A 12,911-nucleotide genomic window follows, 5' to 3' on the forward strand; every position below is an offset into this window, starting at 1 on the left:
GTGGCTAACCAGTGACCTACAGGGAGTAGAAAGAGTACTAGTACAACTGAATGAATTGAAATGTAAAGAGTAGGAAGCGAATGCGTTCGGTGGTGTTGGGAGGAGGAGGAGAAGAAAAAAGAAATGCAGTTTTTGGGCCAATTGCATTGTTGCTGAAGGTTTCTTTCGTGGCGCTGAACTTGTGCAATGCACATGAATCATTGGTTGGGTGACCCAGAAATGCGAGGAAACGAAGGGCAAGCAACGAGAAGGGGGAGAATGATAAATAAATCATGATGGCACATACTAGTACGTCAAATAATAACGAAACAGACAATTTGCATTAGTTTTCATCTGAACAATGTTCTGAACGGATTCTAGGAGGGGGCAATCAGTGTTGTGGTGGGGCTCGGGGGGCTCGGAGGGCTCAGGGGGGGAGTGAAGGGGATAACAGGGAGAGAGATCAGTGGTTGCTCGGGCGAGATCAAATGTAAGCCGAAAATGTGTTGACCCCCAAGAGACTTTGTTGGTCGTAATACGTTTCATTGACATAGTTGTAATTACAATTGGAAGGAGGCGGAAAAGGAGGCAAAAAGAAAGTGGGGAGATCGAACGTAATGAAACAGTTGTGGGGCGGGGGCGGGGTTATGGTTGCTTAGTTTTTCTTGTAGTTGGTCAGGCACAGCATTGGCTTTGTCTGAAGTCTCGCTCTCTTGTGTGTATCCTTATTGCTTGACCACTTCGTTTTGATTTTGGCTTGATTAGATTGAGAAAAAATCGTGCATCAGACACTTTTTGTACGAGGCTTCTTGAACCATTTGGCACTTGACCACTAGCGATAGATGGCGTTTTCTTGCTGAGCAGGACCATTGGTCGTGTTTTGCTGCTGATTGAGAAGAGCCCGCGCATGACGATCCGGACATTTCTTCTCGTGGCCGATTTTGTTGTAGTTTGTCCGAAAACGACGACCACAGAATCGACACGGATATGGTTTTTCACCTAAAACCATGAATTTGACAATATAGTATTGCGACCCAGTGGTAGAGGTGATCACTCGTTTTGGAACGAACAACTTACCTGTGTGAATTCTCATATGCCTGTTCCACGTGGACCGATCGTACAAGGTTTTGCCACAGATAGGACACTCTTTGCGCTCTTTGGGATTTCCCATGCCGGCTGAAGCCACTTTTTGCATGTAGTAGTAAAGCTGAAGCTAGAAAAAGAGCAAGCACTAGGTAAATATCGTCTCTCTTGAAACAAATCTTACGCACGGTTGACCAAGGGAATAAAATCTCACCCAGGACTTTCAAAACTTCCCGGGTTTTGATAAAAAAAAAACAAAACTTAATTACACTGAAAAACTATCGATCTTCAATCAAAGCTCTACCCGAAAGCCCTTAATTATTTGTGAAGAGGCGTATAACTTTGCAATCACTTTCTAGATATGATTATTGCCCATAAAACCTCCCCAGCCATTGTCGAGTTGCAAGGGACGGGTTGAAACCAAACCTTTTCCCTTGTAACCACGATGTCTCATTTCTCGAAAATTGAATGGTTGAGGTAAAGTCTTTGATACTTACGTTGGCGACGGCAGCAGCCTGACTGATGTCAACTCCCCCGGAGGCACCGCCACTTGCACTGTTGGTGGGATTACTCTGGCCATTGGTTCCGGTGGATCTACCAGTCGAAAGAGCCGTAGACACGGACACAGGTGGCGCTGAAGAGGCGGCCACTGAAGACGATGAGGGGGAAGAGACATTGGTGGAGGAGGAGGGTAAGAGAGATGCCAGGGTGGAAGCCGGAAGGCCAGAGGTTCCATGAGCCTGTAAATGGAGTAAGAGGGCAAACGTTAGGCTTCAAGAACTTTGTTCCAACTTTCATTACCCAATGATTGGCAATGGATGGTGATCAAATGTCCTACCTGAGCAGCAGCCAAAAGAGCATTCATGGAACTCATTGGATCGCTTGGATCCAATGCTGAAGAGGGCATGCCAGCGGCTTGAGCGGCAGCCAAAAGAGCCGCATTGCTGGCTGCGGCCGCGGCGGCAGCCGCCGTTGAATTTGGTCTGGATCGATTTCGAGGGGGTGGGTTCATAGGAGATCGTCGATGATGCGTGCTCAAGTCTGTGCCATTATTGCCATTGCCGTTATAGCTCAGACGGTCCAGGTCTTTAATTCGGAGGTCGCCCGGCCCGTGATCCGCGGGGACCATCTCGTTGGACGAAGACGCCGCGGCGGCAATTTTGCTCGTGAGATTGTCCGAATGTCGGGCACTGTCCAACCAAGAGGATGAATGAGCCGGACCCAGGCCATTGCCCTCTCGTTCTCGCGTTCCATGGGAATAAGACGAGCTCGAGGGCTGAGAGATGGGTTGGATTTCGAGCTGACCGTGAAGCCGAGATCGAACATCGTCAATGTTGAAGTCGTTGCCTTCTCGAGATTCGACGTCACAGCTCGTAGTGGAAGCCCCATCGTGAATGTCGGATGGAGCTCGCTTGATGGGGGAGCCGTCCACACTCGTGAGGCCTTCTGCTTCCCGTCGACGTTCGAGCTCGACCAGTCCTCGGATCTGAAGGCTGCGAGCCGTGCGGAGAAGGCCTTGCAGATCTTCCTGCGGACAGGATACCTCTCCTCGGTACATGTACATGAGTAGGAGTTTCATGTACCGGTAGCTGACATCTTTCAACACCACGATGGGGTGCTTGCACGGATTACGAAGGAACAGGCTACGGAAGTAAGGCGAACACACAGACAGGACGAGCTTGTGGGCGGGAAAGCTATGCTCGCCGCACGACAAGGTCACGTCCACCAAATGCTCATTATGACACAGGTCTTCGGCCCCTTCGAAAAAGCTCCGATGGTGGTCGTCCCATTTCAGGAGGAGCTCTTCAATGGTATCGTCACTCTCGGATTTGATGTCCGTGTGATGTAGATGATGGGCATGCAGCGGCGACTGATGATGGAGTGCATGAGGATGATGATTGCTATTAGGAACTGAATCGGCTAAGCTCGAGTAAGGCGGTTCTCGTCCGCCGTTGCTACTGCCCAGGGAAGAAGGCGGGACCAGCGACACTGACGGAGGCAAATGCGGCGTGGATGAGGTACTTTGGGGCGTGGCCGGGGTTGAGTTGGGCCTGGAATTGGAATCGGCGGGATTCACAGCCATGGGCGAATGCGAGCGATGCAACGACGCGTGATGAGGGTGAGCGCCCATCGGAATCGGCGAAGCCGACGCCTCCATGGGGTAATCCTCGCGAGCGTGGCTATTATTCATCATCCTGCGGCGGCCAAATCACGGGCACGGGCAGAGGATTAGGGCACAGACTCACGAGCCAATCCGAACATGAAGCACAATAAGGGACGGGGATGGATTTGTTATTTTGATGTGGAGGTGAAGAATGCTGGCTGCTTGGTTGGCGACAAACGAGGAATGGTCAAAACTGGAGCGTGAAGCGGTCGACGGTCGTGGGGCGTGTCCAATATGAGCGAGATCAAGGTGTGTGAAAGCAAGATGGATCAGCCAATGGTCCAAATGTCGAAGGGTGTGGGTAGACAACCGTAGGGGTGTGAGGGGGCGTGGGGCTATCCCTACATGGTGCACCGGCGCCAGACTTCACACGGGAACGACTGGAAAATAAAGCAATACCCAAGCTGAGGAAGGTATTCTCATTGTGACTCATGGGAAATCAAGGCGGAGACATCGAAAAAAAAAACCTCAATCATGACGACCTTGCAGCCTTTCAAGACAACCTTACCCCGACACACAGATACTGCCTCAATCACATGAGGGCAACCCCAACGAGATTGGCCGTGATTCGTCAATCTTCTGACCCAAGGTAAAAACGGTCCGAGGTAGGCATGGGAGCCCTTTTCTTCCCGATGCCCGACAGTTTTCAACTACACATCGGGCTAACTTTACATATATCTCAAACAGCCTCTCGCTATTCTTGAACCTCTCTACTTGTGTTCCATTCTTCCTCCCTCTCTCCCATCCCCCTGGCTAACTACCCGTTGGGTTGGACTTGCTTCCTTCCTCGCTTCCTTCCTTCCTTCCTTCCCGGATTCCCTCCCTCCCCCATTCACTCCCTAACTCCCTCCCTCTTTTTTGGTCGTTTCGTTTTTTCCTCCCTTCTTCGTCGATCCCCGACTTTCAACGCGCGCCTCGAGACAAAGCCTTTAACGATTCACAAAAAGGCATGACCTCTTTTAAGGACAAATCAGGCCTGGCTGGGGCTAGAAACCCTCTCAGGCCCGGCCTAGAGGTGTGACCTAGCCCCCGAGTCAACCATTTTAACCCCGAGACCCGTACTTATCCGGGTTTAGGGGTGAAAATAGTCCGGAAATGTAGCCACCCGTCTTACCTTTGGTGTGTTTTGGCGTGGAGTCTGATCTCCTCCGTCTATTTCTCTCCACTGCATCCATGTCCACACCACGGCGGAGGCGGCCACAACAACGACGCCCTCTCTTCACCGGCCAGCCTTTCCGGGCTGGGACCCACCGGCGAGCGCGCTCACATTCACCCCCTCAAACACCGGCCTCAAACGCGCTTGGGGCTTGCCAGAGGCACACACACACACGTATGCACACACAGACAGGGCCGGTGAGTAGTAGTTACAGACAAGCGAACCCATGCCAGTTGTTCACCCTCTGAATAGGCCGATATGCCTGGGGATGACGCCGGTTAGGATGGCCAGCCACAAAGGATAGTACGAGATTCCTAGTAGATTCGAGTAGAGGCAGGCCCACTGGAGTAGTTGTTGTGGTGGTGGGAATGCTGCTCGCTCGTAGAAGTTTTTATTAGCCATGGCCGAAATCCGAGGGTTGTTGTTGATATTGAGTGCCTTCAGATGGGCCAGCTTGGATTACAGCTGCCATGGCGAGGGTGACTTTCATATGCACTAAGTAGGTGTACAGGAAAATGTGTTTCTAGCAGGTTTTTGCGCTCGAACATATGATATCAATGGAGTTAAAATTTGTATCGGCACATAATCCCCTCTGTCGGCAAGGTTTATACATAAGCGTGGCTTCCGTAACAGATTCCCTACAAGGGTTTTAAAATATCATTTCCAGAGAGGACGAGTCATGTGGCTCAAAATACATTATACAAGATATTCCAAACTAGAACGCATATTGCTAAATATCAGCCGACTCCCACGGAGGACTGCCTAGCCACCTTTAAATGAAGATCAAATGTTGAGTTTGTAGTGTTTATATCCTTTATCAGTGTCTCCACCAACTAGCTAAAGGAAATCCAAAAGGACCTCTGATTCGAAGAAGAGGCTAGTCCTGGAAGAGAAAGCCTTGATCATTCTTTTAACTACACAAATAATTGGTTTTGAGGTAAAAGTTTGCACGTCATAATGCATATATCCTGGTTCATATCGTGCTCCGAAACCTCTCGCAAATCGCTCCAATATGTGCGCTATTGGGACAAAAATATCCATCATCACTGACTCGGCGGCTGTGTTGTTGTTCTTGTACGATGTTGATGCGTTGGTCCTCCTTTGGGTCGGACGTGCGCCATTGAAGCGCTTGAAGAGGGAGCGCGGCACTTGAACTACTTGTGCCGGTCGTACTACTCGTTGCTGGTCCAGCAATGGGCTTTGTGTGTGAGTGAGGGTTGTTTTCGTAGAGGGGAAGAAAGACGATGTAGGAGCTTGGGGCAGAAATCCTGGCAGGATTGCAATGCCCTCTTGTGCCTCTCGGTCGTTACAGGACAGCGCCTACTGAGCGTCCTGCTGCCTACTGGGTGCGAAGAAACGTGAAAAACGAGACATGGAAGCAGGCCGAGAGCAGACACGAAATTTCAGCCCTCGCCATGGGCTCCGAAGCCACGCTAGATAGAATTGTTGTGGATTCAGGGTGAGGGTGCCTCTGAGGGTGCCTCCTTGTGTGAGTACACTTATCTTCAATGAACTGACTAACTGAGTGAGTGAGCGACTGACTGTTGGTGTACCGAATGTACGTACAGTATGCAGACACTGAAATACGGCCCACAAGAGAAAACCAGACTGTTTTTCAGGGATGAGGGGGAGACGCAGCTTCCAAAGAAATCTTGATGAAGGGAGGGGGTGAAAAAAATTCTGGACTGTTGCTAATCTGACCGTGTCTATTAATAACGATGGACGAGAATGACCTGCTCACATCATGAAATGAGATAGTTTGCACAGGGATTGTGGGCAAAGACTGAACGAAATTGTCCTTATTTTCTAGACTCTATGGTAGACTTCTTTTGAAAATTCAATATATTTTTTGCTCAGCTAGATGTTTAGGTAGGTTTCAATGTTCTCTTCACGAGCTTAACCTTGGCCATTTCCTTCGACTAGTTACCAAGCCAAGTGTTTTTGTGTCTTCGTGTGTGTGTGTGTGTGTTACACCCTTTTTATTTCAGCTATCCTCAATACTTCAGCTGGTATTGAGGGTAAGTAGGCAAACACCCCGTTCTAGGTCTGACTTTCTTGGTTCATTGTTCCTCTTCCATTCTCCCTCCCTCTCTTCTCCCCAACAGACATTCTTCATGAGAGCTTCCTTAGTGGACCTGGAGTACAGTTGTGCCCCGAAAAGAGAAACTCTCCTTGTCTCGAACGTCTCTTCTTCCCTTCATCACAACGAACGAACGAACCTCCCTACCTACTTGCTCTTTCTTTTCCCTTCACCCTGTCGTTGTGGGCCTTGTGAGGTTGAACTTGCCCTGGAGTGATCCTCCGCGTCTCCTGCCTCCTCTTCTTCAGCTTATTCTTCGCGATTGGCCCATCGAGTCATCAGGACAGCTGGACACCGGCCCAAAGAGGGCTGAACCCACAGGGCCAAGAGTGCGGTCTGGCCAAGCTAAACATAGATTCATTACTCACTCGCTGGCGCGTCCAAGAAACGTGTTGGGCAGGCCATACCAAAGCAAGGCCTGCTCCTCTTCAAAACTACCCCGATGAATGGATCGGCCCAAGGATCGGCCAGACCAGGGTTGAGGGAGGGAAAGAAAGAAAGACAGAGGGAGAGAGGGAGAGATGGCAGCCCAGGAAAGAAACCAGACCATCTAGGCTGTGTTCGAAGGCGCACTTTGGGAAACTTGAAGAAAGAAAATCAGGAGTTGGGATTTGGGACCATGGAAGTAAGTGAGCGCGGTTCGGACTAGTTCGGAGGGCTGTTGTTAAGCAGCCGAGGGATGGGATAGCAGCAGGGGGTTGATCGTTTAAAATACGACAAGGAAGACTCAAGGAGTACTAAGGACCTCCACCACGCGCATCCAAGAGGTTGACCATGGAGGAAATGTGGTATGGTCCGTGGCATAAATGGTCAAACTTTTGTGTTAAAATGGGGGTTTGGGATAAGTTGACTTTAAACCATGCCTGGTTACATATTTTGTATTTTGTCGCGCACAACCTTATTACTTAACTCATGGCCGTTTTCTTGAGAAACTTGTTGCTCATCCGTAGCAATAGATAGTTAACCAGGAGAATCACTCACGTACAAGTTTCTTGAGCAATATATATATATCTATTCTTAGAGTGCTCAAGTATGGTTCTGCAGGTCGTCTGGGCGCGGTGGAAAAAATTAGGCGCAAAACCTCTTATGTTGTGAGCAAGTAGTCAGCAGTCTTAGAGTAAGGTTAACGCTTCACAAATGCACCCCACTTCCTGTCTTCGGTAATCTAGGTTATACCCGAAATTCGTTAAATCCGTCAAGGGTTCTTTCCAGGCTTCCTTCCAGGCTTCCTTCAACTTACCATCACCGCATGGACCTATTTCAGGCCAGGGAAGAAAAAAAACCGCTCTAAAGGCTTTATGCCCTTCAAGATCTCGTTGATAATTTCAATGCCATACCTCGTTTATTTTACGACTCAGTTTCGTCGAAGTCTTTGTGTTGATAAATTTCTTTGTCCCCAAAAATACGCTTCTTATCGGCGTCGACTCCAAACTCCAAACCTGATCACCAGTTTCTATTTATGATCATCATCATCATCATCGTGTAGTATGCCGAGCAGTTTAGCATAAATGCAATCAGTCCCTTTGTTTGCATTAGGGCGATTGTTGTGTCTTCCCCTGAAAAAAAAAACGTGTTTGGATAGGCATAGTGTCTAGGCCTTCCCCTCACAAAGAACAAGCTCCAGTCTCGACGAGTCTACTCTACACCACCCAATCTGGCACCACCGCCGTATGAAGCTGCCGATCTCGTTATTTTTTTTCCAACCCTTTCGTTATTGGCTGACAAACCTGGCTTCCTCCTTTTGCGGCCAAGGCCAAGTGACGTCTGAAGTTCTGAACGGCCTGACAAAGAAGCTCTTTCCAGTGGGCCGACAGCAGTAGCAGCTGCATCCATGATGATTCCATGTGGCCACCAAAAGGGGGTGAAAAAGCGGAGAGAAGGGGGACCGCTCGGCTCAGGTTCGGGGATCCAATATCCACTCACTCACAAACTCACAACCTCACTCCCGTGTTCATGTTGGCTGAACGCTCAGACCAAAAACCTCAAACGTTCAAGTGAAAATGAGAACTTTGACCCATTCCTCGAGCAAAAACGTTACCTTGGAGGATAACTCTGCTATACTGAGTTATTTACAATGCTCTATACATATTCAATGTTTCTTCAATCTCAAAATGTGCTAGCACAGGTCCATAGTGCTGGTCTCAGAGCGCACATTTTCAACACATAGTTGTGTTCCCAAAGAACTCCCTGTACCGTAATGGGTTTTTGCCCAGCTTGGACCCAAGTTCCACCCTCTCGCAGCCTCGTTGGTTTTGGTCGTTGGAGGAAGCTGTCTGGTTAGACAAAGAGGCCCCCAATGCGTACGGCATTTCGGCGAGAACGCACTCGATCCATGTATACCTTCTGTAAGCTTTCTGTCCTCTCATTGCAGCCAAAATCGATCGATTCTGTGCGAGGAACAACTTTGTTTCTCTGTTCCCTCGTGGAAGGGAAAAGGAACTCGGCGCTTTGCATTGTGTTACGAGTAGACACAAAGGGCCAAAACTTAGGGTAGATCGACTCCCTACTCTAAGAGAGGACCAAACGCTCCTAATTTGGTCCACGTTTTTCATAGCGAAGTAGCACTTAGCACATTTGGTCACAATTGGGAACGACAAACGAGGCTGGGGGCAAGCCTTACTAGTACGATACAAAACAGGCCTGCGATTTTTTTGAGGTAGAGTAAAAAAATAACGCTTTTGAAGCGATGCAAGTATTACTCTGGCATCGAGTTCTTTGTTGTCTTGGGGGGGTTGCAAATAACTAACCATAAGTTGGAGAGGGCTCTTTCGTTAAGAGTTCTTATAATGACACCAATGAGCCCTGTTGGCCGTGCTACCTTGAACACTCTAGTATTGATCGGATTTCACGAAACACTTGATTGAAATCACACAAATGACTACACGCCACATAAACTCAAGTATTACTGGTAGGCAGTTGAATCCATTTGAAAATTTGCCGCCAGTTTTGACATTTGCAAATACTAAGGATTGAGGATTAAATCCCTTTTTTCATATTTCCACTCTGTTAACATTCATTTGATGCGTTCTTCAATAAGCAATCTCTTATGGCTTACGGACTAGTTTCACAATTAACCATCTAATAAGAGCGTACAATGCGGCTGAAATTGCAAATCGGAATAGAGCCTTGAAAATGTATTCAATATAGTGAATCAAATTGTTAGCCATAAAATTGATGAGCTGAAGTTACACGGCATCAATATCCAGTAAAGAATAATACGTGTAAAGATGAACGATCTACATATTAAAAACAGAGTGTATGAATGACAATGGTGATTCCCTTTATAAAATTATTTTTGCCGGAATGATCTGCACCATATCACATTAAGATTCAGTAGTGTGCTTTGCTTAGTTACGTTCAAGCCACAGAAGAACCATTTGTTCGGTGGAAATTAAAAGCCTGCGTTGATTCACCTGAAGCTTTCAAGTTATACACTTTTAGAAAATCCTTTGTTCACTGAACGAATTCAATCTACCAAAGTAATGGATTTGCTATATCAAATGGTATTCAAAATTCTCATTATTAGCATAGCGTTGTTTTTTTTTTTTTGCACCGTTCTGGCGATTGTCGTTATCAAACGTAAAAAACGCGAAAGCCGTTTTAGAAGTCCTCAGAAAATGAGCAACCGATGTCGATTTCATGAAAAACACGCAAGTCATTACCAGGTCGTCTCGAAACCTATCTTCGGATGCACAGTGAAATTTCGTCATAAGAGACTGCGTTTATAGGAACAATCCTGATATGAAGTACCATTTTATCCAAATCATTTTTTTTACTTTGTAAACTACTTTGGTTCTAAGAGCAAACCAAAGATACAAAATGCAGATTTTGTAGTCTCTTTGGGGGAAATGTTATGAATTGATTTCCACCGCTATGCCCTTTACTCTTCAAAACAATCCAAGTAAAATTTGAGATATAGAATTTCATCCGTTGGTCTAAAATTGCTTGGAAAGGCTGACCTCAAAACATATAAATATGTTTCTTGAATTTGTAGTAAAATACGGTATTTTGAGGATCAATATTGCTTTCTACGCTCATTAAAGTCATTATGACTGTGTCATAAACAGCAAGAAATAGAACAGTTCGGTTTAAGAAACAATCCAGATATTGGAGTTTTTTGTTGTTTTTGGAGGGTCCTATATTCGGATTTCATTTTATCGTTGACGGTACGTCGGATCAAATTTGGAAAGGCTTACAGTGCAATCCGGAAGAAAATTCAAATATAAGAATGCACTCTTTTGAGGGATCTTTTCTCAATAATGCCCTTAAAATCTTGGGATTTAAATCTCATGACTTTACTGGCAGATGGGATAGTTCTCCTGATTATTTTGTAAGACATTGTTATCGCGTTCCGGTAATACACCTAAAGTTTCTTCTTCTGTCTTGATGACCCTCGATTCAAACATAGATTTAGACAAGCGAATAAGAAAATTTCACGAATCATGTAAAGAGTGCAGATTTGAAAATGACGTTTTGAACGTATTGAAGTAGCTATATAAAGATCAGAAGTTAAAAAAGTCTCCGACTGATGTCAGCTGCAATCTTACTTTTATCGTTTTTTTGTTATTTTTGCGGACTTCATTACCGCCACTGGGAATGGAATTCCTAGCAGTTCAAGACGAAAAAAACTAATCATTTTACGTGGCTTTATACTTTTATATTATCTGATCGACCAACAAATTAGAGTTGGCGGATCTGGCTTGCGCTTGTCTTGAATATAAGGTTGCTTGGGAATTTTAGTCACAAACTTGTCCAAGTCTGACTAAAATCCTGCTACAGGATCATCACCTACACACTGCCTACGAATATATGAGGGCAGCAAATTGAACAATAAAGGAACTCGAGAAAGAAGAGAAGTGGACTTCATTGTTCAAGCTAGTCTGGATTCTCGAGGGCTTGAAGGTGCTCTCAAAATGCACATAAAGCCTAGACGGTCACTAGAATTGACCCTAAATCCTGGGTTGGGACAAAGCTCATGGATACTTTTGAAGACGTACAGTATCAGATACCTTTCGTACCTTCTCTGAACACTGTACAGTCCCAACTTTTTTAGCCTCTCTCAATATGAGAGCTCTCTCATTCCTGTGATGTTCCTAGTGAAACATCTTTGGACTAGTTCGAGCTTTTGCAAACCTGCTGAACTAATTGGAGCCCAAATGGGAGAGGCATATTCAAGATGCGGCTGAACAATCGACTTGTACAGAGTTAGCATCGTGACACTATCTCTGGACTTAAACGTGCGATATATCCAACCACACATTTGAAAAGCTTTACCCACTTTCAACTGGATATACTCATCGAACTTTCCATTATTTTGGAGGACTACACCTAAATCTTTCATAGATAAGACCTGCTCAATATCTTTACCTCTATCATCTACGAGTGGAGTATTTAGAGGAGTTGACCCGAAGGTCATTGAGCGGAATTTCATTCCGTTCAGGGCCATATTACTCTCAGTTACCCAAGAGTAGATTCGATCTAAGTCCTTTGCAAGGCTACTGGAATCTTGGCCATTCCTACCAGAAACTAACTTTGTATCGTCAGCATAAGAAGAAAGACTGGCAGTAATACTAAGGCTTTGAAGTGGGGCAACGAATATTATAAAAAGGAGGGGCTCTAAGATGGAGGCCTGGGGAACACCTGACTTGACATCATGTATGTCACTAGGGGATCCCTCGAACTCAACGATTTGCTTCCTATCCTGAATGAAGCTTCTTATCCAATTGAGAACCTTGCCTTGGATCCCAATGTCACGAAGTCTATTAAATAAAAGGCCATGATGTACGATACTTTATCGTGCATTTCTAACCCCTCAATGACCTGCTTTAAATGCTCAATAAGTTGGGTAACCGTGCTAAAATGAGCTCGGAATCCGTGTTGGCTAGGAGGAAGGACTTCATGAATATCAAGAAATTCAACAAGTTTGGACTTCATGATCTTCTCAAACACCTTCGCAATATTCGAAGTGAGAGAAATCGGCCTATAATTACTGGGGAGCAACTTATCTCCCCCTTTGAAAATCGGAACAACATGAGCTAGCTTCAGAGAAGAGGGGAACTTGCCCTGGACTGGGGCTAAGAAATCTTTGACTAGGTCTTCCAAACCTTGAAAAATCCTGCTTTTGGACAAAATTCATCTTTAATGGAGTATGAGAGAACCTTTGAGGAAAAGGTAAATGAGAACTCTGGCCGACACCTGAGCATACGATCTAAAAGTTGCGTTGGGCTCGTGGCTTCCAGAGGATGGGATGGGGCTACAAAGTTTGGGTAGGAGAGAGGTTGAGGGAATTGAGGATGAAGGAGGGGAGGCGAACAACGACAGGGAAAAAGGGAAGGAGAGATGAAAGGGGTGGGAGAAGTTTGTTCAGAGACTTGAAATTGAGGTTGAGACAACTGCTGCCTCTTCCTCCTAGTGCCCCGGAGATGGGCCTTTGTGCATCTGAAATTGAG

At 46.3% G+C, this 12,911-nt stretch overlaps 1 protein-coding gene and 1 long non-coding RNA gene across 3 annotated transcripts; both read right to left on the reverse strand.

Moving 5' to 3' along the window:
- On the reverse strand, positions 1-4,492 carry LOC131882339 (protein abrupt-like). 2 transcript variants are annotated; one of them, XM_059229458.1, is made up of 5 exons: positions 4,341-4,492; positions 1,901-3,606; positions 1,560-1,802; positions 1,057-1,192; positions 1-978 (listed from the first exon to the last, which is right to left on the reverse strand). In XM_059229458.1, exons 2-5 carry the CDS (start codon positions 3,254-3,256, stop codon positions 812-814), a joined length of 1,902 nt encoding a protein of 633 aa, XP_059085441.1. In that variant the 5' UTR covers positions 3,257-3,606; positions 4,341-4,492; the 3' UTR covers positions 1-811. The 2 variants fall into 2 exon arrangements, with proteins under 2 accessions (XP_059085441.1, XP_059085442.1); XM_059229459.1 differs by lacking the exon at positions 4,341-4,492 and adding an exon at positions 3,735-3,967.
- Positions 4,493-7,323: 2,831 nt separating this feature from the next.
- LOC131882342 (uncharacterized) lies at positions 7,324-8,758 on the reverse strand. Its single transcript, XR_009373479.1, has 3 exons — positions 8,190-8,758; positions 7,800-8,018; positions 7,324-7,717 (listed from the first exon to the last, which is right to left on the reverse strand). It is a non-coding gene; the product is annotated as an uncharacterized LOC131882342 (long non-coding RNA).
- Between the last annotated feature and the right edge of the window lie 4,153 nt (positions 8,759-12,911).

Source organism: Tigriopus californicus, chromosome 6 (assembly GCF_007210705.1).
Source record: "Tigriopus californicus strain San Diego chromosome 6, Tcal_SD_v2.1, whole genome shotgun sequence".
Lineage (NCBI taxonomy): Eukaryota > Metazoa > Arthropoda > Copepoda > Harpacticoida > Harpacticidae > Tigriopus > Tigriopus californicus.

Coding starts and splice junctions, on each gene's coding strand:
- LOC131882339 (XM_059229458.1), bottom strand. CDS start 3,256: ATGATGAATAATAGCCACGCTCGCGAGGATTACCCCATGGAGGCGTCG. Junction 1,193..1,559: donor AGGCTGCTGCCGTCGCCAAC/GTAAGTATCAAA, acceptor CTCTTTTTCTAG/CTTCAGCTTTACTACTACAT. Junction 979..1,056: donor GCATATGAGAATTCACACAG/GTAAGTTGTTCG, acceptor TCATGGTTTTAG/GTGAAAAACCATATCCGTGT.